This window comes from Aulonocara stuartgranti (genome assembly GCF_965226115.1).
Source record: "Aulonocara stuartgranti genome assembly, chromosome: 1".
Classification (NCBI taxonomy): Eukaryota; Metazoa; Chordata; class Actinopteri; order Cichliformes; family Cichlidae; genus Aulonocara; species Aulonocara stuartgranti.
The window spans coordinates 14,282,870-14,310,327 of NC_138939.1; the positions used below are offsets into that span (position 1 = coordinate 14,282,870).

The following is a 27,458-nucleotide window of genomic DNA, read 5'->3' on the forward strand; positions in this document are numbered from 1 at the left end:
CGGATTACGTCGTTGAAGAGAAATTGTTCGAGCCGTGTTTCCGAAGTAACAAAGACGCGACTGGATCGCAGCCATTCAAAGATCAAATATAACGTCCCAGAACACTCCAGCTCACAGGTTAGTCTGCTCCAAGCATTTCCACAAAGGTCAGTCTGCTGTTGTAGTTAATACGTCATTTTCATAACATAATTAGTGATATAGGTTACAAGCAAGTCTGGCGCTGAACAGAAATTGTCGCGCTATGCTCCTTTATTTATTGTGCATAAATAGTGAATTGTCCTGACACAATATTGCGTTTCGCTTCTGTTATTATGGTACATTGACAAAAACATATACTTTTATTCACAGGATAAAACAGTTGTTTTGTATCACTAATTGTCCAGTACGATTACAGCATACAATATTGTTGTCACTGCTACATTTCTGTGATGCTACCAGAAATTATTTCCACTACTAATTAATTACCGTTGAGCTCAAAGGTCCTATTAATAAACGGTTAAGGAATGTGTATTTATGAAGACGATTTGTGAGACTGGTAAACTTATGATACGTACGATGGTCTTTACTTTCTACACGGTGCATTTCAAGGTCCTGTACCCATCCGTCGGTAAACTGTACCTGGGCTTGTTGCAGTGACCTGAAGTTACTAAACTTCATGAGTGTGTGCACTCACTCCAAGAACCGTATGATTATAAATATGCATATAAATATGCTAAGATGAGATAGCTGACTTCATCTAACTAGCAAATGTTGTCCAGGCTACGTTGGTGATACAGTTTTTTTTAATGTGTATGATATTTTTGTCATGCGATTTTAAAGCTGGTCCTACAACCGCATCCAAGAATAACATGCAGCTTATCTCAGAACTGTCGGTGAAAATTATTCTTGGAGCTAAGTTTAATTGAGCTGCATTTTAAAGAGGTGCAATTTCACAATTTGTGTATATTTTCTAAGTTCACTATTTTGTCATGTGTTGAGAAAAACACAGATTTTAAAATTACATGGTCTAATATTTACATTTAGCATAACTGCAACATTATTTTTTCTTTTTTTTTTTAAAGACTCGAAAGGACTTGAAATTCAAAGTTTCAGACTTGTGACTTGACTCGGACTTTTACACCAGTGACTTGAGACTCGACTCTGACTTGCCTGACATTACTTGAGACTTGACTTGAGACTTGAGGATAAAGACTTGAGACTTACTTGAGACTTGCAAAACAATGACTTGGTCCCACCTCTGTTACAATGACTTACATTCATTTCCTGACGCTATAATCCAACCTGTCTTTCTACTGTAGGTGTGAAGCTTGCTTGACCTTTGTGCGGAATAACGGGGCTGTCATATGACTGCCTGTCCTAAATAAATCACAGTATACAAGCCCTAAGTTTGTAGGCATGTGTAACTATACAAACAAGTGAGAAGGCTGTACGTGTCATGTCTTTTGTGTTCTTGAAACTGCCTGAACATTTCCACACAAATCTGTTAGCTGTACTGTATATGTAGTATGTGTGCAATGGCACTTCACTACGCTGGTGTGGTTGCATAAGCTTTAGTGTGTTTTATGCATGTGTGTGCATGTGTGTGTTTGTAACTTTCATGTACCCTTCTCCAAAGGTTACCCAGACAGGCTTTTGGTGACAGGCTCCAGAAAGCTCCCTAAACCCAGCAGCTTTCCCCAGCAGCTGGTGCTCTCTCCTTGGCCTCGATCGCCATCACTGCTCCTTCCCTTAACTCACAAAATAATTTAGCAACCAAAACGATAACTTTTGAAAAGTTCACTCAGTTCGTCAGGTAATTCATTTTCATCAAATTATTCATTTTGCCAGCATGTGGCTGCTATGTGGGAGTGTTGATGTAGGCCTGTAAAATGTTGATTATTTGACCAAACCAAATAGCTCCACCTCAGTGGAAATCCAAAACTCAGTCAAACTCACTTGGTCTGATCATGTCGGTTGTAAAGTTAACACCCAATACTTGAGCTGAATATGTAAGACAGCTACACATTTCTCCGTGTCCAACTTCTGATGTGTCTGTGTACATTTACCTTCTCTGCTGCCTTTGTGAGGAGAAGATATTATTACAATAACTGTAGCAAGGAAATCTCTTTAATGTTAAGAAATTTGTAGTTGGTTATTTCTTATTCATATTTCATATTTAAGAATAGGTTTACTTTGATAACTCTGTTATGACTAATTTGAGGCTAAGTACAATTCAGGAAGTAAGATGTAGCACAGTAATTAGGGCCCATTTAGTTTACATAGACAAACTTTGCTGCTATGACAAAACTCAATCAAAGAGGTCATTTTTAAATATTTGTAAAACATTTTTTAGATATTTATTTTGTATGAATAATCCCAAATATATTCATCACTCTTTTAAAAAATAATTCTTTATGACTACTAAAATATTTTATTTTCTGATTATCCTAGCGGATTATATCCTGTAATATATATAATACATAATACATAAAATATATTGCCCAGAGGGCAAGTTTTTTCCTTTGCTGTTTTACACTCACACAGCCTGAAAATGAACTGCAGCTTAAACTCTGTTTATCTAATAACACCTTGTGACTTCAAACCCTTTCATTGCTATTACAGCCATCAGTCACGTTAGTGACAGAGATGTCTTTTCAAGTCTACAGATCTCTCGCTTTTTCCTATTGGCTTCTCTTGCTCTGTTTTTCTCCCTGTCTCCTTCTCACTCTTCATCGCTCCCTGCCTTTTGCTCTAGTCTGGGTTCAGGTTGGAGAAGCAGGCAGGGGTCTTTGTTCAAATTGTCCATATCCACACTGTGTCCTGCTGTACCTGCTGACAAAGCTATCAGATAACTCTGCTCCATCTCCCCTGATCCTGTTGGCGGTGTAGCTTTGTATTGTGTGTGTATCTTTGAGAGTTTGTGTTCTTTTATATATTTTTGTTTATTTTTGTTGGTTTTCACGATGAATGATATTGTGACTTAATCTTGCATATTTTTAGCTACATTCCTACAAACAGCCGTGCACACACGAGTTGTGAGTCTTTGTGCTGCTGTTGGCTGCAAACTGACCAGAGTCCATAGCTCCCTCTGTTGGCTTGAAGTGATGTGCAATTTCTTACTCTCACTCCCTCCACCTGCCTCACCCCCCTCTTTTCTACAAAAGCAAAGTTCAGTAATGTGTGAAATTTCCAAATTGCTTCATTTCACTTTTGGTACAGCTTAACTTTTTAGTTCTCATTTTAACATTAAAATGTCAAATGGTCGTCCTGTCTTAAATGCTTAAATGTTAATAAAAACAGCAAATGTTCTTTAATTATCAAGAACAAATGCTCTGTTTTATTATTGTTGAAAGTACTTTGTTTGCAGTTGTTGCCTCAGTCTAGTGCTTTGTTCATGACTGGCACATGCGTCGATGGGTGGCCTGGGGTCAGCTTCCTAAGTGGCCACGTCTTGAATTTGTTAAAGATTGTTTTGACCAGCAAAGACGCACATATAACCGCTCACAATACAAGGCTCTGAATGAACTTGCTGTGGCCTATTGAGTAGTTTGATTGATGTCAGCGAGAGTTGCGATGGATAATTCTTCCATAGATGTCAACAGGCTGCCACCGCAGGGTCAAAACACACACACCCACACACAGATTTACAAACACTGGCAGACAAGAGAAGAGTGAGATGCCAGCAGTTACCAAGCTCAATAGGTTTTACATTGTAAATGGACTTTTAAAGTGATTCCAGCAAGGCCATTTACCCATGCATACAATTATTAATTGTGATAAAATGCTGTTTTTACACGGTGCTTCGACTGAGTTTCATATTTTTTGTTTTTATGTTGTTATATGCAGTTATATTTCTGCAGCATTGTGCATGGAAATATTGTCTGTTAACCAGCAATCACATATGCACACATCGTGGATGCACAAGGTATCACCTTGGCTTTTTGAGTTACAGGTTTGTGTTTAAGATGTTCATGGTTTGTCCAGTTATAGAGAAAAGTGGCCTAAAGGGGTCACTGTCAACATACACACACTGACTGAGAGTCAATCAATAGTCTATGGGGGTGGGGAGGATAGGGGTCAGAGAAGGAAAAGAGGAGTGAGGCAGAAAGACAGAAAAAGTAACGGCTGTTTTAGGGTTCAACCAAAATCACAAGAATTTTGTGATGGTCTCTACAAAGATGATTCAGAAGCTTTAGGACCATATGGGCCTTTTGTGTGTGCACCGGTTGATGAATTTTAAGGAATACAGCTCTGTTTGTGACATTGTGTGCATGACATGATGTTATTGTTCACCGTAACATTTTTTTCTGTATTTACATAAAAGGCCAAGCTTTGTAAGGCATCACTCACCACACATGCACAGTGAAAGCTTATTCTTAGACAGCGTTCTTATGTTTTACCACATTGCTGCTTGTGCTTAAATTATCAGTCAGTAGAAATCACTTTCCACACAAACTGCATAAATTAAAGAATCATTGAATATTTTGTAACATAAACTAACTAAAAAATTACGCCTCCATGAACACAACCAGTTCATCTTTGACAAATAATAATGATTTCTGTGTGCGTCAAAACACTGTTCTTCAAATATTTATATAGCCATTCGTTGGTGTTTTACAACTCACAGGCTTCTAATTGTTTAATTCAATGTATGATTTGTAGTTCTTATTTTAAATAAATGTGTTAGACAGAACATTTTGGACTTTCTGCACTGAAACTGAGATTTTGTGTGTGCGTGTGTGTGTGTGTGTACTTGTGTATTCACAAGTGTGTTAGACACTGAGGTTTTGGTAAAGGATTTGTTTGCACAGTAGTGACGGCAGCATTGATTCACACTCATCTTTGTCAATGCTTATAAGCCTCTGGATACATCATAACTGTGTGTATGTTTGTATGCCTGCATGTGTATGTGTGTACACAAACCTAACAGCTATATATCTGTAAAGACATGTATTTGAATTCCTATCCTTCTATGTAAATGGCAAAGGTACATCTGTGCAAGGAGTCTGTGACTATGAGTGTGTTTGTTTTTGTATGTGGTCTGTGGATCTTTACTTTGTCGGCTTTCGAAACAACTTCTAAATATGTATTTATTCTTGTAAAGACCCTGATTGTGCCCATGGGAAGGCAGTTAAGCTCAGTTTCACAGGGTCTTTCAGCACAATAATGTCAAGAATTCTCCACGTCACACACATGTATTAAGCTATAATCATATTACCTTTAAAATGGCATTGAACTGAACAGTTCTATGGCTAACAGGTACTAAGTTCTCCATGCAGCTAGAGACAAATGCTTTATCAGCAAAACCAATACACATATCCTACGCTACGCTGAGAAGAATATGAAGAATATTTAGTGCGCTAACTTCAATGTTTTAGTAACAGTTTTTCTGTTAAGCAGTTGAAATGTTAATGATTGGACTCTGTGTTTGTCAAAGAAAAACAGGGAAAGAAAAGGCAGTATTTACACACATACACACACGTACATCAAAGCTGAGATTGGTTTCAGGAAATATTTTATTATCTGTACTATTCCAAAGCTGCTAATCACAACCACTCTCTTTCATCTTTGCACCCCCCACCCCCTCTACCAACAACATCACCACCCCCTCCACCCCCTCCGATTCCATTCTGTGTGTCTCCCTGTATTCGCTACACTTCTCTCTCCCCCGCCATCCCATGTGCAGGGGTACCCAAAAAATTACATGTAAGGACATGTTGAAAAAGTCTAATCGAAAGGAGGAAGACATTAGTTAAAAAGAAAGGAAAGAAGACAGAAAGAGTGCGTGTATCATTCGGAGTGTCCCTGCGGGGTTCAGATTTTTCCCTTTTCACAAGGCCCTTCCCGCTCTTCTTGCATTCCCTTTTCTCTTTTCCGCTGTCTCCTCCTTGCTCTAAAACTGAGAAGCGGTGAGCTAATTTTTCCTGGAGAATCCCAGTCGCAGTACCTATACTCACATTCCAAGGTGCTCGGAAATACTGGGAATACACAGCCTGCTGGTGTAGAGATGAAAGTGAACTTGACAAAACAGCAAGCAGCAGGGAAAACCTTGTTCCAATCATGCCCAAATCATTCCACAACAAAGGACAAGCGCTCTGGAATTGCTATAATCTCATATTTTACTGCTGGGCTGCGATGGGTTCTGCTGCGCTGTGCCTGTGTGTTTACGGTGTGACACAGTATTCAGGCTTTGGGTTCATGGTCAAGCATACACTATTTGATCTTGCATTTCTCTGGATTTGATTAGGTCAGTTTTGTGTTTTCCGTTTGAGCACAAATCAGTATCTGCGTCCTTAAAACATCCTAATAACATGGTGTAACTTATGTGGTTTAGACCTTATTTGAAAGAGGGTCAGCTTTTTGGTTTGAAACTTTTTTTTCATTGTTAGAAAGAAATATATTGTCAGTTTTTAACATTACAGTTTATGTGAGGATGTAATTTTACCTATGCAGGTGCATGCAGAGAGCAGGAGTGACCGGGGTAGTGAGAGACCATTGAAGAAAGATCAGAGAGATGAATTGATAAAGAGAGAAAGAAATTAAGTAAAAGGAGAGCAGGTTGTCTTGCTTTAAACCTTTCTCGCACCTGTCTCATTCTCCTCTCTGCTTCCTCCTTTCCTTCCTGATTCCCTCATTCTCCCTTTTCCTCCGTGCTCTTTGTCTGATCCCTCCCTCTCCACCTGCTCTTCTCCCTCTCTCCCTCGCTCTCCCTTCTTTTCTCCACCCCTTTCTCCGCCCCTCCCTGCAGCTATTGGTGAAGCACCCACCAATCACAGCACAACTGGGACCTGAGGGACTACATATGCAAAATGCTGCTTAATATTCATGAGCCGCTATCGGGGCTTTAAGTCGTTGATTAGGACAGCAGCACAGCTTTCTGTCCCAACTGCCTGACTAGCTGGCTGTGTGTGTGCCTATAGCCCCCTCTCTCTCACTCTGACATACACACTGCATACACATGCTCCCTCACTTCTACGCACACACGCAGAGCTGATCAGTGCAGGCAGCGCAGAGCCCGGTAATTGTATTGCTCACTCCAAGTGGAAGGAAGGACCGAAAGAGAGGAAGATCAGAGAAAGAAGAGAAAAGAAGAGAGAGGAGAGATATAAAAAAAAACTTTGATTTTTTTTTGTTTTTAATTTCTTGCCATTTACCCTGAGGAGGTTGACATGACAATGACCCGGTATCGCCGATGGATTCGGTAGGACACCCGTTATCCGAGTGTTTTTTAATGCACTCTGAACAAGAGTAGGTAAATTTTACCTTTTACTATTATCCTTTTATTGATCATCCAACTTGTCATTGCCATTGTCTTCCACTGTAAGTGACTGTGTGAGTCAGTGAGTGAGTGTATGTGCTGGTATGCAGCGGAGGTGGCCGGCACCGTGTCAAGGTTGTTTCTGTTGTCAGGTAGCACGCGTTCACTCTTGTCTTTGTGTGTGTGTGAGTGTGTGTGTGTGAGTGTGTGGCTGCAGTATCTGGACAGCAGTTCTTACTTAGTGGGCAGAGGAGCAAAATTTCTGTCCCTTCACCTGAAAGTGAGACATACGCACAACACACCTGCCTGCAAACACACATTGTTTGCTCCATTTTCACTTTCGCTGTTTTCAACAAACACTTTACTTGAAGTCAGGCTGTTCTTGGGACAAACTTTCTCAGTACATGTCTGCATGTGTGTATCTGTGCATGTGTTTATGCTTATGCATGTGTGGTTAAAGTATGTGTTCATCCAAGCAGAGAATCCGCGAGATAACAGGGCATTAAGGTTACAGGAGCAGCGTGTAGGAAAGGGCCCATAAGAGAGGAGGGAGAGGGAAAGGGGGAGAGCTGCGCTCTTAAATGCCAGAGGAGGTAGAATTTCAGACGGGCAGCTCAGCGTGTGGCCCCGCTCAGGAATTAGAGACAGTCACACACACACAAACACACGAGTGCTGCTGAGCTGCTCCTTTCGCCAATGCTTTGCTCTTTTAGATCTGTGCAAAATGTAGATTAAGTGATTGGCAGAGTGGACAGCAGTTTGCTTGATTAGGTTATTGTGTGCACAATTATTTAAAAAACAAAATTAGAGCCAACAAACAAATGATTAAAGTATAGCAGTATTTGCTTAACTCTTTTCTTAAACAGGACAAGATAAAACATTCCTCCGACACTGTGCGTGTGTGATTCAGTAGCCGGACAGACCTGTTTTGTCTGTATGTATAAAATTATTGGCATTCACCTTTTCAAATTTGCAAAGCTCATAAATAAAGCAAAGATTTTATGGTCATTTATATATATAAACGTATATGTATAGATTTAAAACACATGCTTAGATTTAACCAATTTCCACTTAGAACTAAATTTGAATGAGTGACACTAAATCAAAGCCACAGTTTAGGTGGTTTTTTTTACGGTAGAGAGTCGGAAGTGGGAAAACTGAAAGAACAAAGTCAGAGCAGAAGCTCATGCAAAATGTTGTACTGTAATATTTCCCAAAATGGTATCTGTAACATTTTTTAAAGAAAATTGGCAATTTTTCATTTTATTTTCAATCTTTCTCGTCATTTGTTTTAAAACACACACGCCCCACTCACTTGTAAAGCATTTTGAATATAGAGGCATTTTAAAGAGAATACACGGAGATAAGCTGTACCACTACTTTACATGAAAATATTCTTTTGTTATATTTTTAATTTAAAAAAATTGTCTTTTAACTTTCAGTCTGTTTGAATTAAAATGTCATTTAAGCAAATATGAGAAATTGCCCCTTCTGAACAAGTAAATGCTTAAAGAGCACAAATTAAAATGTTCATAATATGTGCAGGATTTTTTTTTTTAAATGATTATTTTATTATCACTGCGGTATGACCAATCAAGCTTTTAGAGAGTCTGAGAATATCAATCATTTCAGTTCCCCTTTTAGAGGGAATAACTGAATTTTCAGTAGAGCAAAATCTGAATTTAGGACACTTTACAAGGATTTAACCCTGTGGATTGCATCCAAACAAGCTTTCTCTATGTTGGTCCTTCAACTGCAAAACAGTGGGGTGGAATTTAAGGACCTGTAACGGCTCAGGTGTAAGAGTCTTGATTTTTTTTTTTAAATCAGATTAAGACAGAGAATTCAAATTTTTCAAAAACTTTTGAACTGGATTTGCTTCTTAATGGACAAGAAGTGTGAAAACTGTGTTTAGACATCAAGCATCAATACACTCACTGAAAAACACACTTTCCTGACAGACATTTGGCAATGAGATGTGTCTGCTTTACCTGCGTGTGATTCAGCAAGTGTACGTAAGCTGTTGCCACTCAAACGTTTTCTAGAGAGCCCTCTGGTCCCGTCATCTGTGCGTCCGCTCCTTCACACATCCATTCATCCATCCATCGATCCATCGATCCATCCATCCACCGTTCTCTGTTCCCGGCTCAGGCGTTCCCTTCTTTGCTCTAAGGCACTGCTTTCCTATACTAATTAAAATATTAGGGATAATGATGATCATACTGATAATAATAACAACAAGTACCACTTAAGCTGTTAACATAATTGCATTCCCCTCATGCCACCATATACATAACATTTGCATATCATTAAAATATATTTCCCACAGTGACTTTAGTGATTTTGGTGTTTTTAACAGTGGGTGTGAAGGAGAACGGACGGGTGGTGAGAACTGCACAGTTGCTGATCAGTCAGGCAAAGGTTTAGTAGTGCAGTAATGAAGAGAAGCACAAGGGAGCACATATGATTTGATTAGGAATTATTCTCCAATCTGATGTGTCTGGATTTAATTCTTTTTAAATACATGGAAATGTAGAGGAAAGAAATTATTTGTGATTGTGAGTAAAAAAAAATAAAAATAAAAATCTGTTTCAGGTTAAACATTGTTGAAGTCGTTCATCGGACTAAATTAAGATGTGCCAGAAAAACAAACTATTTTTTTTTACTTACAGTAATATATATAATATGATTTAGGCACCAGATTTTCACACGTAATGTTGTGTTGCTTCTTGTTCTGCTACGACAAATGCCACTGTTTTAGTTCACATTTGGAAAAGTGCATTGGCCATCATACAGTGATTTACTTTTCCTGATTTTCCTGATGAGGCAAACTACTTTATATGAAACCGCGAAAGAAATTCAATTGAGAAAAAAATCTAACTCGAAGGCCAACCGTCTGATGCTTTGACCGTTTGTTGTTTAAATGTGCGACAGCGAAATATACATATGTTTTGTTATTCAGAATAAAGAGATAATATGTCTTGCTTTTGATTAGACAATGAAAAGCATTTAATGGTTTTTTCCCATCTTTTTCTTTTCCTTAATCTTAGTCGCTGGACCTTATTTTTCAGCTTATGAAGTGGGATATGCAGTAAAGAGAGAGAGAGAGAGAGAGAGAGAGGTAAAGCTGACTGCAGGGAGGGACAGGGGGGACCAAAGAGAGATTGCGTAAATTAAAATCCTTTTAATCTCCTTATAAAATCATTTACTTAATTCATCTGTCAAAGCATGTCAATATGTGCCGTGCTGATTTGCTGGCTGCGCGCGCGTGTGTGTGTCTGTGAGTGTGTGAGCGTGCAATTTGCATCTGTTTGTTGCCATCCGCGGTTTCGTGCCTGCATGCTCCCATTTTGTATGTGTGACCTATTGATGGCCTATATGAGGAAGTGTTGTTCTTTTTGTCTCTTTGCCTGCCTGTCTGTCCCTATGGAATTTGTTGTCTGTCAGTTTTTTTGCATTTGCCTGCAAACACACGCGCAGAGAAACGCACGCACTCATGCTTACGGCGGCCTCGCTCTCATGTGAAGGGTCCGGGCATTCCAGTGGTAATTTGGTCCCGTAAAGAGAAAGAGAGAGGTAGAGAGTGTGAGAGAGAGAGAGAGAGAGAGAGAGAGGGAGAGAGAGACGCAATGAGAGAGACAGACAGAGCGAAGTGGGAAGGAAGGGAGGGGGTTTGCTTTTGTCTGACACCAGCACTCAGGAGGTCCGCTGGACACACGTGTAAGCATGAATGCCCACAGCAACACACACTCTTAACACTAATGCATAACAATAAACACACAGATCATACCATTTGCAGGTTAAAGTTATCACAATGTTAAAAATGCAGTGACTTATTCTTACACACACACATGCGTCTACATATGTGGATGTAGATATTAAAAATGCATTGTCTCACACACACTTAGAAAGCCACTGAGAGATGACAGAGCAAAATGGGATGAGCCTTGATGATGTGAATTTGTCTGATTTATGTCCAATCCATCAGTGCTCTGTGTGTGTCTGAGTATGTCACGGGTCAGTGCCGGCCTTTATGTGTTGAAAGAGCAGTAAGGGAGACTGTACCAGATGTGACACAAACACACACACACACGCACACACACTGCAATTAGCCATTTTGCCACACTGGTGGTGAATCTGTATGTGTGTGTGTGTGTGTGTGTTTGTGTGTGAATGCACGGTTGAATGCCAAAGCAGTGATCAAAAAAAAGAGAGAGAGAGAGTGATATATAGTGAGAGGCAATGTCGCTCATCTTATCTCCTCTTCTCCTCTCCACAGCGCTCATCCTCTCATTCCCCACGTTCCATCATCCATACATCTCCGTCATCCATACATCAAAATGTGAATTCAGTTATTACTATTATCACGTTCTATCAAATCATTTATGCTCTGTCTGAGAATTACTCTCCGTAATGCTGCTGACTTTTCCGTCTTTTCAAATCTGCTATGACCAAGTATATAGTTTCAAGAAATGCAGAATAAAAAGAGGATGTTTTGCACCTGTGCAAATTTGAACTGTGTCAAAAGCACACAGGTCCCTTTGTAGATGCATCTGCTTGATTTTAACAAACGTTGCTTTAAACTAAATTACGTTTTCTTAGAATTGCTATATACATTGTGAGGTTTCTTTGGTGTCTGTGTTATTATTGTTTTCAGAAAAGGAGTCACTAAATTTGAATTTTATCAAGTTCAACCAGATGAGCTATTGAGTTACGCTTTAGATCCGGTGACTGGTGTATGCATGAGTGTGTGCGTACCCATCGTGTTGTGCTTAGGGCTTCTAATGCTGCTCCTCAGTCCTAATAGGAGGAGACAGCGCAGACCGGGCCACAATAGAGCAGATTTAGATGGAGAGGTGAGGTGTGTGTATGTCTCTATGTGTGTGTGTAAAGTGTAAAAGTGTGTCCATGAGTTAAAGAGGATCACGAGAATGGTGAAGGTTCAAACCCCTTGTCTGTCTATGGCACTTTTCTGTTGTGCTGCCCATGGGGAGAGCCCTATGGTTTCGCTGCTTGGGTTGTTCTCTCCCTCTGCACGGCCAAGCTGAAAGTATGATTAAATTGTCATTGTTTCGACAGTGTGTAAGAGGGGTTCAAAAAGACAAAAAAGGGAAGATACAGTAGAACGGAAAGGGATAGCTACTAAGAGAGAGAGAAAGAAATGAATGACCATGCCGCCTTCCAACTGACAGTGAAATATTCCTCCTCTCATCCTCCCATCATGCTTCATGTGTGTGCCTGATGGGGAGAGAATGACAGACCAGCCCACACCCCACCTCATGGTTTAGTTCTCTAGTTTTTGCTGCTTTTTTCATCTGTCTCCTGTCTGTGCACTAGGTTTCTCTCTATGCCAACTTTATCAGGTGCACCATACAAATAAACTACAATCACATGATGATTTTCAGAAGTATTTGTTCTTCCTAAATGTACTGTATATTCAGATATTAAGCTGCTCAACAAAAGTGTATATTCTTTGAATCAGGGAATTTTGATTTCTAGTTATTAGACAAGATTTTTACAGTTACACACTGAAGACTGAAGACTGAAGAAAGGTTTTTTTTTTTTACACTTTCTTGCTTCCTGCCCTGAACTTATTAATTTCATTAATTAAGTTTATTCCACCCGCTTCATTATACACAAAAAATGAAATGTACATAACAACATATATATGTATATTTACCTCATTATTCACAGCTTTTGGTGTTTTTGTGAAAAGGAAATTGTCTCTAACAAATATGTTGATCACACAAATAATTTTTTAATTTTATTTAAGAAAAAAAAAAAACAAGCCCAACAGCATCAGTCCTTGTTGGTCACTCCAACTGTACCAACGGTTCAGCTTTGACACACATCCGTGCATGTGTGAGAAGATGTCACGTGTTAATATACAATTCATTATTTTGCACATGTAAAAACAAGAAAACTATGTGTGTTATTAAGGCCTTGTTTCTGTGCATGTGTGTATGTGTGTGTGTGTGTGTGTGAGAGAGACAGTGAGTGAGAGCGCATTTGTGTCTATTAACTGCGTTTACGCTTTCACACAATAGTTAAATTGTATTTGACATTTGAAAAACTTTCACTTTTAGTTTGATGTAGCTTAAATAAAATAGTTAATATACGTTTATTGCTTATTCCAAAATATCGCTCTATTTTTAAAAAAAAAATTACATAGTTTCATCACTGGTAACTTTAGTAAAGATCAGATGTTAAAGTATTTGTGCATGGAACATTTATGTGAATTATGTTTACATTAATTACATTAAAAAAATGCTCTAATCCTACATGGTAAAAACGCTTCTTTTCTTTAGGATGCGTGTTCCTCTGCGTAGCTGATCCGCTCTTTTATTCATGGCAGTAGATAATTCATTTTCTCTTTATCCCTATCTTCCTTTACCATTCAGCGCCCTCCACCCACCCACACGCACACACACACACGCACACACACGCACACACACACGCGCTCCTCTTCTCCCTCTACACACACCCCCTCCCTTGTGGAACTGTCACCTTTCTGCACCCGCTCAGTCCCTATTAAGGCCGACAGCCCATCTGCCGCCTGCCCCGCTAACAGCTCCCGTCGCTAACGCTAACGTGCACACACATCCACATCCGCTCAGACACACACAGAGGGCTACGTTCAACCCCACCTGCCCTGCTGCACATGCAGTCACACGCAGAGCAACATCGTCAGACGTATATGTATATCAATATATGCATCCGCTCAGTATTTATCGTGATCTAATGATTCTTTTAATTACTTCCAAATATCAAAAAGTCTGTACCACACTTTTTTTCTTGATTTAAAACGGCCACTTTTGATCTTGCACATTAAGACTTTCCAGGCAAGTATAAGGCTGAGTGTTATCGGGAGTAAGTATAAATACTATAAGAACCATGTAAACGATCTAGAAAAGTCAGCAATTTGCAACAAGAAGTGCAGAAATGAAAATAGAACCAACAAGTTTATCTGCGAGGAGGAAACCAATGGGATCACCGGGAATTTTTAATGCAGCAGAGGAGATTGGCTAGTCTTTAGTTCAGTTATTTATTAGTGTTCATATCTGTAGGTTTATCCATATTTATGCATACAAATTGTCTGTGTAACTGCAAGACGTCACACTACCCTGACGAGAGGAGTAATTAGGTAGGGCAGTTGCTTGTGTGTGTGTGTGTGTGTGTGTGTGTGTGTGTGTGTGTGTGTGTGTGTGTGTGTGAGTGTTGTGGCATTTGCTCCCTTCAGGGATAGGTGCATTTTGCATTAGCAAGAATGGCAACTGTCTCATCAATCACTGCATCACCATGTCACACACACACACACACACACACACACACACAGACACACACACGCACACACACATATGTACACACATACCATGGCATGGTCATTCTGTTCACAGATGGGCCAGCAACACATGAGCGAGTCACTGAGCATCAGAAAGACACCAACGATCTCCTTGCTTTCACACACACACTCGCGCACACACACACACACCGCCACACATCCATAGTATGTCTGCATGTGCTGGTTCTTGTGCTGCTTACATGTACTGACAGGAGCGTGAAATAGGTTAGGTAGAATCACATACATTGCACTTTTCTTTTATTCTCTCCTTTGCTCTACATGCATATTTAAATATTTATGATATGAGCTATTTCTTACATATATGAGTACTTGTGGGATTGAATTTTTCAATTGACTTATTATTTGATGATGTTTAAAAAAAATGTAAAATGTGTAAAATTCAGATTTTCATTTTACATATGTTTAGTACTGTGTTTCTATTTTAGTATACGATTCACATGTGCTGAATTAAATTTTTAAAAAGAAAAAAATGCCTCATGTAAAGAATTGTCTGTTGGCTTTAAGATGCTTTTTTTAATGAGTTTCATTCTTCTGAAATGAAATAAGAACTAGGAAAATCAGATTATGTGGTTATAAAGCGATAAAGCAGAATCTCTTTCGGTAATCCTAAACAGTTTTAGTCCAGGTTAATACAAATATCAGACAGAGCTTTTTGTGGTTTCTCTAAAATATCATAATACAGACTAATCATAAAACTTTGTAAACTCGGGTTTTCTTTTCAGATGTATTTCTCGTGGTTCGTGATTTTTATGGTTTAAACCTAAATATAATAATATATTTCTCTGATTTCAGCCCCTGTCTAAAAAAGCTGTTACAGCGTCTGTTACTTCTAATGCAGTTAAGATGCCTGCAGCCAAAATGTGACAGTTGAACCCAAATGGCTGGTGATACATACACAGGACCTAAACTATTGCACACAATGTAAACCCAAATCAAGATGAAAACACAGTACTGAACAATCTACAGCGTTTTCAAGCAAATACTTCATGCAGTCCGATTTCCATACAGCGCCTGTGGGCATACAATAAACGCTAAGGGTAATGTTGTAATATTGTTGCGGAGATACCGTCATTAAAAATAAAAGTAAATCACCTCGCCGTCTGGTTTTTAGATGTCAGAAGTGGCCCTCGTCTTCAGTCTTGCAACCCACAGCAAAGTATCTGGGGTACTTTGGTCACAGTGTTAGCACACACAGGTGGGCAAGGGAGAAAATATTAATTCAGAATGTAAGCGGGCGGATCGGGAGAAGGTGATCGAATTTTGCCGCAAACCTGAGTTACTTGTTCGGCCAGAAAGTTTTTGATTGATTATAATGGTTTATAATTCCCAGCACCACATGCACCTCATAGTGGATATACTTTAGTCCTTGGTGTCACACCAGAACCACTTCCCCCACCACCACCACCACCTCCACCCAAAAACAAAAAACAACAGAATTAATAGTTGGCTGTCTATATAGCATTGTGACACTGCAACCAAAGCCAATAAGTGTCTGAAGCAGCAGCAGCAGCAGAAAGATATCGATTCCTTCTATTCACCAGAGTGGAACTAAAACCTACATATTACACACCCTGGCCCTCCACCTCTCACTGAGCCAACCCAGCTCTGTGGATGGATAGAGGGATGGCTGTCAGACAAGTCATTGGTCTGTCTACCTGCCTGTCTATGTGGCCCTCACATAAACAGGAACCCACAGCGGGGACAACATCTCACACTCAGACACACGTGCGTATGTGCCGGTTGTTTGTGTGGTAAACACGTGTCTATCAGTTTGCGACACATACCAACATCCTGCTCTGTTTACCGATACACTTTGCTGGAGGAAACACACACAAACAGGAGTGTCACAGTGTAAAAAAAATTTAAAGAAAGACCTGAAAAAGAAAGATTATTTTATTCATTGTCTTTTAACTTCGATGTGCTCCCTGATTTCTACTTTTACATGTTTGGGATGAAATTATTAGTTGGCTTCAGCTCTGTAATTCTTTGGCAAAGTTTTAATATTAAATCAATAATTAGTCTTAGGTTAATTGGGCTAGTATTAGCAGACGTGATTATTATAATCGCTCTCATTAAGCAAAAGCATAAATGCTCAAAAGCAAGCACCTCTTCAGATCTTTGCACTATTTTTGAAGGATTAATTTCTTACTATATGTTTTCTTTCATAGTTTACCAAATCTGAATTAGTATCTGTTTTTTCTAGATTTTATCCACCGGTAGGAAACTGCTTTTCCTTCCACTTCCCTCGCTTCATTTTCCCCCGATAGTTTAAAAGTAGGGCATTCAGATCATTTTATTACAAGCCCAGCCATGATGTAATTTTTTTGTAAGGGATGCTTTTGATTCTGTTGCCTGTGGTGACCTTATCACCCCAGCGACAGCCCTGCTTCTGATGACGGCACTGGGTTTGATTGAAGGATGGCAGTTCTTCCTCTGATGCTTTTACTTTTATATTTCCTCCATTTAAAAAGGTTTTTTGAGGTTAAAACTGGTAAAACTCGGGGACAAAAGTCTCATGTACTAGTTTAAAATTCTGATCTGTCCCCTGTGCGTCTGTCTGAGAGCTTCTCATCTTTCTGCCTACTTGAGATGCTCTCTGCAAATTGCCCTATGTGTAAATCTTGGACCTTTCTTTGTGTATTTATGTTTTTTCTTTTCTGCCTCTCTCTGTCCTAACTCTGCAGTTGCATAAATCATAATAGTTTTTTTTCTTATGTTTACTGAGGGCTGAATGATTATGTGTGCCTGTTACTGTGCCCTTTCAAGCGCGCTCTGTAATTCAATGGTCATCCACTTAATTGTAATTTTGTGTTGAAGATTTTTTTTGTTTTTCCATTTCATTTTTGTTTGCTTGTCACTGTGTTGAGCTGAAGAAAGTATTTTATTAAAACAATAAAATGAAAAAAGATTTTGTGTTTAGTTTAGTAGTGTTTTGTTTTCTACAGCGCTTTAACCTTATCAGATTCTGGTACTGAGAAAGCAGAAACACACAAAAATGTAACTTGTCACTGTTTCTATTTTTTTTTCCTAAGTTTTATTTTGTTATTTTACCATTGCCCCTGAACAACTGATTTCAGTGTCATCAGATAGTTTTTATGGCTTTTACGCAACACATAGGAGCCATGTCTCCGCTTTACAGTCCCACTTGCTGTTTTCCTACTTTTCTCTGTTGTATTGTCAGCGCCATCCTTATGTTTCTCACTTTGCTTCTGTCTACAGAATGAACTTATCGAAGGGGCCATTAGTGAACAGCAGCAGTGAAGATAACTCCAAGTCGTCTTATGGTAAATGCGGCGCTGGCGCCTGGAGAATGCACCAGAGCTACGATCCACTGGAGGCCAACCACATGAGAGACGCACATGCCCTCTACAACCCCAGGTAAGACAGACTGACAAGAAGACCACAGACATAAAAGAAGAAAGGGGGAATGACTTAAAAAGGGCAAAACAAAAGTGACTGAATCCATAAATCTACGTTGAGTTTTCTACAAAAGTCACACTTGACCTCTATAAACCTCGGAAGAAGAGAAAGAAAAGGCAAGCATTTGGAGACATCAAAAGCCAGTTTTTATTGGTCAGGATGTGTGCGTGTTTGAGACTATTTGGAGAGAACCAACTTTTCTCCACCATCTATTCAAATGTGGGGAGAACGGTTGTGTGCATGTGTGTCTTTCTTTGTGTATTTTTTTTAATTCATATGCCTTATCTGTTAAATTAGTTTGAAGTAATTTACATTTTTAACAACACTTTTTATGTTATCAGCTTTACAAACCATCTTCCGCTGTTTGTGTCACCAGTATTCTGTATTTTTATCTTTTTTTTTTTTTACCTGCCCTCTATCGGGTTCTTTAAATAATTGCCTATAAATCCAAGTTAAGGGTGATCTTCAGTGTCGTTTGGGATCAAGAAGGGGTTCCCCACGGTACGACCAAGCCTTTAATATCTACTCTTTTTTTATTTCAAATTTTGGGAAACCCCAACTCCCTACCCTTGGGAAAAAAAATAATTCTCTTTTAAACGCCACAATATAGAAAACATACAAATCCACTGTAAACTATATGTTATGATTAAACAGTGCAACTAAAATGAGAATATTTTTTCCCTAGTATATATAGAGTATCACAAGGAATTTGGATTCAACTTGTGGCTCAAGGACACTTCAGTAGTGCAAATGCGTCGCAGTGCAGAGGCTTTAAATCACATCGTTTTGTTGAAGGACATTCTCTTTTACCATTACAATTATTCTCCATGCCATCTGTATGTGCAGTCAAACCTGAACGCATGAAAAGCTTCAACCAAAGTGAAATTTCACTTTAAAGTTCTCCAACAAAACCAGTTCTGACTTTCTGTTGTTCCGGGCAGGTTTTGCTGAGGCTGTCTTGCTTTATTTTTAGAGCTTATACTGTAAATATGCTTCTTGTTTTATGTTTAAACACAGGAAATGTGTGACGCATTAAATATAGACAAACGTTATCATATCCTTCCTCCTCCTCTTTTGAAAGTTTCTCGGGATAAGAGATAGCATGACATGCCCTGAAAGCGAACGTTTAACTGTAAGTATGCGCTTTCTATATAATTTATATAATTCAGGGGTATTGGACTAGTATAAACAAATAAGTATATTATTACTGTGTTTAGTGTTACTTGTTGTACATTATTTCACTTTAAAAACAGCTGAATATGTATTTAATTTAAATAGGCTATATTAGAACCTAGTGTAACCAAAAGTGGGTTTCCCAAACTTTGCCTGTCTGTTCTCCAGATCGTGGTTTCTCTCTCTGGATTTTGGACATTATGCTTCAAGATCTCACTGACTAACATGATTATCTTAAATGAACATTACTGTGATTTATTATGTTGTTATTATTGTTGTATTATTGCACATTCTTTAGGAACAATATTGATTAGTGCATTATTAGGGTCTTGTGAAGCCCTTTAATTTTAAATGCATGTGTGTGTGTGTTCCCGTGTGCGCTGTAGACTGGGAAGTTTTAGTCCAATAGGATTTCAGGGTTAGTCTGGGTCAAGCCAATTAGAGGTCTGGCAAGCCATTCTCACGCAGACCTTCGGCCAGTCACCAGGAGGAGTGTTAGTAGCACAATGTGAGTGTGTTGGCAGACAGTGAAGTCTGGTGATGAGAGGTGTAAAGGTTTGCCAGGGGCTATGGAGTCAGTCCGTGGCTTGAAGTCACACAGTACATTTGTACACATGGATAGAGACACACTAGGCTCCAAAATGGGGAGCATTATTTCGCTTCTATGGTTCAAAACAAACTGCAAATTATATTGTTATTGTGAATTCGGCTGCCGCAAATGTGCCAAGCCTACACAATGACATAACAGTATCCCCTAACTACGGGAGAGGGTGGGGTGGGGGGCAGCACTGTGAAGTTAACAACTTGAGGATTTATCTCAAGACTTGTGCTGAACAAATACAATCTGGGGATTTGCAATTCTGTTAAATTTTTAGAATTTTATTTCTCCTGAAACCGAGCTCAGAGTAGTCCTTTCTCACGGCAGGTAGCCTAACTTACCATAAGAACGGTGTCCCTCCCAGTAAGACGTATCTGTGGGACAGGAATACCAGGACTCTAAATCTGAAGCACTTGAACTCAGCCATAATTCATTACCTGTTATAGTTTATTATTATTTATTCTTATGCATGTCCATCTGTGACAAACCAACACATCCAGTGAAAATAGTTTATTTTTAAAAAATGGCCTTAAAAAGCTAACACTAAATATTAAAGTACTAACACTAAATATTAAAGTACTAACACTAAATATTAAAGTACTAACACTAAATATTAAGGTAAAAGTCACCTTACCTCAGTTGAACCTTTACCCCCACACACACACACACACACACACACACACACAAGTTTTCACTTACACAGTAAAAGGAACACATTTTCTTACACACATATGCACTATAAGATCACAGGAACACTTCCTTAGGATATCTGACCTCCAACTGTGTTGATGGGATTTGGCCGTAATTTATATGCACTCTCTCTCACACACACTTGCACAGACACACACTTGAACAGCACAGACACACCGAAAATGAAAGAAATCCAGGTTCGGAAGGGACAATATTTAGAAATGAATTTAAATGAATTTAGAATTATAGCAGTGTTTTTATTTTATCTCTTAGAATAACTTTTTTTTCATATCACAGATCTCTACAAAAAAAGCAAAGAAATAAATTTAATTTAATTTGAAGTTTTCTGGGGCCTTTTCTTGCATTAAAACTTTTTTGAATTCTAAAGAAATTTCTTAAATGCTTTTGGAGATCTGCAGTTTTCATTGGACAGCAACAATATTATTCCTCTTTTTATTTAGGCCATCAAACGATGGGAATGTGATTAATGTCAGGCAGCTAGAGTGCGCTTGAATACACACACACACTGTGCTGTAAACTGAGCCCAATGTAATCATAATGATAAAGCAGATTGCCTTAACACACAGATGGGCTTCCCAAAAGCTGTGTGTGTGTGTGTGTGTGTGTGTGTGCGTGAGTGCGTGTGTGTGTAAGTGTGGACAACGCTGATTGGATTGCAGATTTATAGAAGAGGATTACTGCAGGAGCAGAGAGAGAGACAGAGCGAGAGAGGGGAAAAGAGAGAGGGGGTTTCAGACACTCACCTCTCATTAACTTCCACCCTCTTCACCTCGACTCGCCCTATTCTCAATCAAGGACAAACATGCACATGTACACACACATAGATATACACATTTAAAATCCTGTTTAAGTGGAGCATGTCGTTCTTTATATTTACCAATGATATGCTGATTCAGTATTTAAATCTTAGTAATTTGCAAGAAGTTTCAAAAGTAAGAATCCTGCAGAATGCTGCAGCAAAAAGCATTACTGGGTAGTCATTTAAAAACAATACAGCCACATTTTAAAGAAAAAGGTTCTTAGTGACAAGATCAGAAAATGTCCCTTTTTTGTTGCAGTTCGCGAGATTTATGCCAGTTTTGAGCTTTGTATACCTATTATACTGAATGTAAAGTATATTCAAATACATGACATTTAAGGGAAAGACATTCATGAAGGTTCCAGATTAAAGGAAAATGGACAAAGGCGCAGTGTGAAGTGGACAGAAAGAAGCAGTCAGAGACAGACAGAGAGACAGAGATGGCGAAAGACAGTGGGCACTGCAGCAAACCTGATTATGACTGGATGTGAATTAGATTCCCTAACAGATGGTCCAGGAGCGAGACTGTAAGGTGCATCAGCCAGCAGTGAGGGGAGGAAGAGGGGGAGGATAGAGGGCATGGGTGGGAGAGAGGGAAGAACAGGCCAGGAGACTCTGAAGACGAGTGTCAACAGCAGCTTGTGGCAGGTCAAAATGGGCATTTACAGTGAAAAGAATCTTGTTTCACATTTTTATTTAGTGAATTTGGAGTCGGGTATTTCAAGTCTATCACTTTCTCTCTTTTTTGCAGTATAAATGAAGTAAAGTGATAATATACAGAAGTAAAAGTAATGAACTGGGAGAATCCTTAACAGTCATTGCATTTAGATATAAAGTAGTATTCCATGTGTAAGGTTAAATATAATCTGTCTAGATGTATTATTTGTGGAATATTGAAGTAAACATTGAAACGCACACGTTGGATGGTGCCTGCTTAGGATTGATTTTCTCTATTTTCACAGCTGCTGTGGATTATTGTACATATTCTGGCTCTGCTTCTCTCTCACACCCTATGATGGATAGGTGTAAATCATCACAATCCTGTAGTGACAGCCCAATTTCCCCAAATCTGATCTGCTTAAAGAATGCAGCTTTGACGCTCTACTCACTTGTGTCTCCTCTCCTCTCCTCTTCCACATTCCGTTTTCCCTTTTATTACACTTTTTTTCCCTTATTCCGTCTCAGATCGAGGACCATTTTACTTCACACACACATTCTCTCTCCCTACTTTTGCAGCACTGTGCTCTTTTCCCATCCCCTCCTTGCCTCTATCTCCCTTCCTCCCCTTCCTGTCTCACTGGCTCGTTCCTGTGTCACATTTGAAAGCCCTGTCATATTTACTAGAGTGAAAATCCTCTTTCACCATCTGCTTAATATAATGTGCTTTTAATCCGATGGGGCATATTTTGTTTTTAAACACTTTTTATTATACTTTTCCTCAATTTGATTTGATGTGGCGCCTTGCCCAGATCTCTGCCTGTCTCTGTATGAGAGAGAGAAAGCAGGAGAGCTGTACATCTCACTGTACACTGATAGTTAAGTGTGCGCATGTGTGTTTGGGCGCGTGCTACAGTGCATGTGTGTTGGTGACAACAGCAAGTGTCAGTAAGTGTTTGGAAGGGCTGCTGCGCACCTAATGCTAAATGATAACACTGCTAATCCACACATGCACATAGAAAGAGAGAAGAATGCTAACCTTGATCAATGACCTTTCTTTTATAAAGGAGCCAGCCTACATTTCATAAAACTGACACTCCTGAGTAAAACATTCTCAATATCGATTGAACAAGCAGTGTGAATGTGTACGCTTATGCATTGAATTCATTTTATATATTGTTCAACTAATAAAATAACTATGCGCATATATGAGAGATATGCAATATCTCCTATAGACTTTACCCAGGAAGAGGATGTGTACAGTACTTTCTACTCTTCAGATTTCACAGCGCATAATATGAAATAAAAAAATAATAAAATACAACAACAGAACTTAAATAAACATCAAATTTTCAGTGATTTATGTATTAAATAAATATTTTTGATATGGTTAATCAGTGGCCCACTGTGCACTGTATGAAGTTGAGCCGTTTTAGAAATTTGAAGAACCTTTTTTACAGTAGACAACCATCCTTACAAATACAATGACATACAAAAGATAAAGGAGATGGAAAGGGAGCGAGAGAGGGGCAAACAGAAAGGTGAGGAGAGAGAGGGAGAAGGAGTGAGAGAGAGACACGGGAGACATGGTGACAGAGATAATGCCTGGCAGCAACATACTTATCAGCCAATGCTCCACAAGAAAATGACCTAAATCATCAAGATTCCCATCTGACACACACACACACACACACACACACACACACACACACACACACACACACACACACACACACACACACACACACACACACACACACACAAACACGAGTTAGTGGTGCACTGACTTCCATTGTTGCCCTGAACATGCTCCCCTTCTTTACATCTTTTTTTCATCTTTATATATAATAATAGACTGTATTTTATGCAGAGTACACACGACTCTGTATAAATCCCTTGAAATTTTGTCATTAAAGAAGTGAATAGACGAGAAACAAAAAGCACGAGGAGAGCGGATGGTGAACTGAAAGTCTGCACATTGATGATTGAAAACTGGTATTTATATGAGCAGACTCAACATAATTCTTAATCAATGGAGAGAGGCTGAGAACACCCGGCGTGTTTTGCTTCCCAACGCTTCTCCAATCACATAGGGATGCGTGTGTTATTCTCTAGACTACAGCTTTAGACCCAGTAGAATATCTCTCTAAGTCTTTCTCGCTTTTTTGTAACACTGCGTGTGAACCATGTATTTGCATCCGTCGCATTTAGATTCATACTAGAATTCATAGTGTCTAAACTCTCACGCACACAATCACAGACACAGGAATATAGACACACACTTACACTTCCTTTCCTCTGCCAGTCTTTACAGCCCAACAGCCCATCGGGCAGAATGTGTTTTAGCCATTGTCAAATTGATTGTATGTAATCAGGGATTTATTCTGCAGCCAATGAACTGAATTACAGGTTTCCTGCCCTGACTAACACTGTAACAATTGATCTGCTCCCTGGTGTGTGTGTGTGTGTGTGTGTGTGTGTGTGTGTGTGTGTGTGTGTGTGTGTGTGTGTGTGTGTGTGTGTGCATCTTGTGTGACAGGATAGAGAGACGGACAAGAAATGATAGGGGGTGTTTGTGTGTGAGAAGTAGAAACGACGACAGAGAGAGATTGAGACCTAAAAGGAGCAAAAAGGAGAGGGGAAAGAGCCCAGTAGGAGGGAGAGTGGTTTAGATTGACTGTCGCTGTTGGAGTTTTTATTTTGTCTTTTATTCATTTTTGTCACTGAAAACAACTATAATCACCCACACACTGTGATTCCACACACATAAACCCACACTGAAACAACGCATAGCTTTTTTTTTTCTGAGCTCTATTTCGCTGCTTTTAAACTATGCAGTTATCTTGCAGAATGCACAACATAAAACACAGGTTCAACGTTAGACTCACAGGATTTTGCTGTATGTACGTGACCGATACATGATTTCAGCCACCACAAAGCAAAAAGTGGACGTGTCATTGCTTGTAATTGCATAAGAGTGGTCACCTACGTCTTTGAAATTGCTGTGTGCAATTGTTGTGTTCCTATTTTTGCGAAAACATATTCACTACTGTATCAAACTAACTGACATGGAGTTCAACAACCCTCCAAAGATAGGAGACTGTTTAAAATAGAGAGAGAGAAAGAAAAACAAACTGAACAGTATAAGTGTTGAAAAAGCAATTCAATATATTGATGAAATCATTCTATTCATTTGACTATGACAATGTAAATGTAAATGCTTTTTGCTCCTGTTCCCCTCCTTACTCCATTCTTTAATTCAATGTATTTTCTTTTATGTCTTCCACTCTTCCTTCACTTCCTCTCCCTCCCAAAGCATTGCTGGTATCATCTAGATAGAATTGTGTAAGGTTTTCTCTCACTGTTTTTTTTTCCCCCTTTTTGCTTATTGGACTGTGTGTTCTTATCAGCATTGAGAGCACAATGCTTGGTGTGATGGAAAGGTATTAGCCAAGCCGAGGTAGCTACATTGTCAGCACTTCTTCCTGCTCTGTCTCTGTTGCTCCCACTTCTTCTTCTCTGTTTCTCTCTCCGCTTCTTCTGCTCTTCTTATTTTTAGCTGGGGTTTTTTTGCTTTTTATTTTTTGGAGATATGTTTTGTAAGCAGTAAGGCAGTGAAAGCCATCACATCTTTACACCATCCGAAGCCAAAGTTTGGCAACGTATAATTAAATGCAGCTTTGTCATTTTAAATTCCCATGACACTTGTTATGGTAATACTTTTACTAAGTAATGCTATTTTGGAGATCCGGCCCTTTAGAAACATTGACAGAAGAGCCCAGGGCAAGCAAAATAAGCAACCAGACAATCAGAGAAGTTATCAACAAACAGAGTTATCTGATTTGGTAGTGACAAGCCGATGTTAGTTCTCTTCTCTTCTCTTCTCTTCTCTTCTGCTATTATGATCCTCAGCCCAGCAGGGGTGGGTGAAAACAATTTAGAGTTGTTTGAGGATCAGTTTGTGTTTATGGCTGCCATCTAGCGAGGTAGTTGTTCAAAGATTGTATATAATAAAGCAGTGCAAGTGCACACAGAAACACAGACTAAAGGAGCGCACAGCAAACAGCACAGAGCGAGGCAGAGAGTAGTTTCTCTAATACGATGATTGTATGTTTGTCCCCGCCAGTTGTCAGGCCACTGCATCACCCTACCACTGTAATGACAGCTTGTCATACTAAAGTGGCCCACCTTCTTTCAAAACACACAAAAAAGCATTTCTTTCTTCTTTCTTCCTTTCTTCCTTTCCTCCCCATGCCTCCACATATTCATCTTTTATGAGTAACTGTGCCTTCCTTCAAGTGAGAAATGAAAAAAAGAAATAGGCCTGAAAAGAGAGAGAAAATGACAGGGATCAACTTGGAAATGGATACAAGCAAAGGCGGTCATTTGTGTGTGTGTGTGTGTGTGTGTGTGTGTGTGTGTGTGTGTGTGTGTGTGTGTGTGTGTGTTGGTGTGGTCTCCCTCAATAAGAGACACTTAAATAGAATATTCAGTGTCTGCAAGAACTAAGCAGCGACTTTGGCCGCTTTAAAAATGGCCAGTTTTATAATTTGCATTACTGCTAAAATATAAACCTAAATAAATCCGCTCAACCTCATTTGCTAATCTTTTTTGTTTGTTTGTTTGTTTGTTTACTGTTGCATTAAAAAAACATTGGTACCATAGCCATTTCCCTAAAATTATACAAAATATACAAAAAATACATTAAATGCAGTAAGTTTGTTAGTGCAAAGTGATTATTTTATGCTATAAGATATACCGCTTCTTTTTTGCCGTACATGATACATAGTGCTGTTCAATATAGAGCAATCAGCTTATGTGCTAATTACTTGACTATATTTGTAACTGTGTAGGTTTCAATATCACGAGCATCAAAATCTTAAAGATGGCAAAAAGAGAATGACGTTAAAACCGTATTCTTTAACGGAACTGAGCAGAACCGTTAATACCAAAATGTGATTACTTTGCTTCCTTGTGTTTTACTGTTATCATCTCATAAAACACTGCTTACATCTTTAAGCCTTGTCTGAATAAAGGCAAAGAACGGCAAACACATTCGAGCTGTTTCCATTTTATTTACATTTCTTTAAACACCTAAAAACCTAAAGAATTGATTAAAAAGAGACCCAACCCCTTCTCTCTCTTCACACTCATCTGAAGAGCAGACAAGCACAATAAGACTGCTCTTTCAGCACTGAGCCATCGCTACATAGCACCATAATTATACTGATAACATACATACATAAATGCATTCAACCTCTCGCTCGGCACAGCGCACTGGCTGTGATTTCTTAATCTTCTTTCCTCTTCTCCTCTCCTCTGCATGCGTGTCTTCTTTTTTTATTCTTTTTTATTCCTCCCCCTTCGACTGCCATTATTTTTCATTTATAAGCACAGTTAGAGAGCGCGAGAGAGCACTGAGGGAAAAAACGACGAGATAGAGGGAAAAGGGGGAGAAGAAACTGGAATGGAGAACGGAAAGATAGATAGATGAGAATTT

The 27,458-nt window shown here is 39.1% G+C and overlaps 1 protein-coding gene across 6 annotated transcripts in view; it reads left to right on the forward strand.

Annotated features, from left to right (window-relative positions):
* The window catches only part of esrrga (estrogen-related receptor gamma a), a 172,598-nt gene that overhangs the window by 92,721 nt on the left and 52,419 nt on the right, over positions 1-27,458 (forward strand). For 4 of the 6 annotated variants that reach the window (XM_082541500.1, XM_082541502.1, XM_082541501.1 and 1 more), the window contains exons 1-2: positions 6,869-7,227; positions 17,820-17,978. In XM_082541500.1, the coding sequence (XP_082397626.1) occupies positions 7,172-7,227; positions 17,820-17,978 (215 nt within the window). In that variant the 5' untranslated portion in view covers positions 6,869-7,171. Of the gene's footprint in view, positions 1-6,868; positions 7,232-17,819; positions 17,979-27,458 lie in introns of those variants that run through there. The other 2 variants (XM_082541504.1, XM_082541505.1) reach the window with 2 other exon arrangements.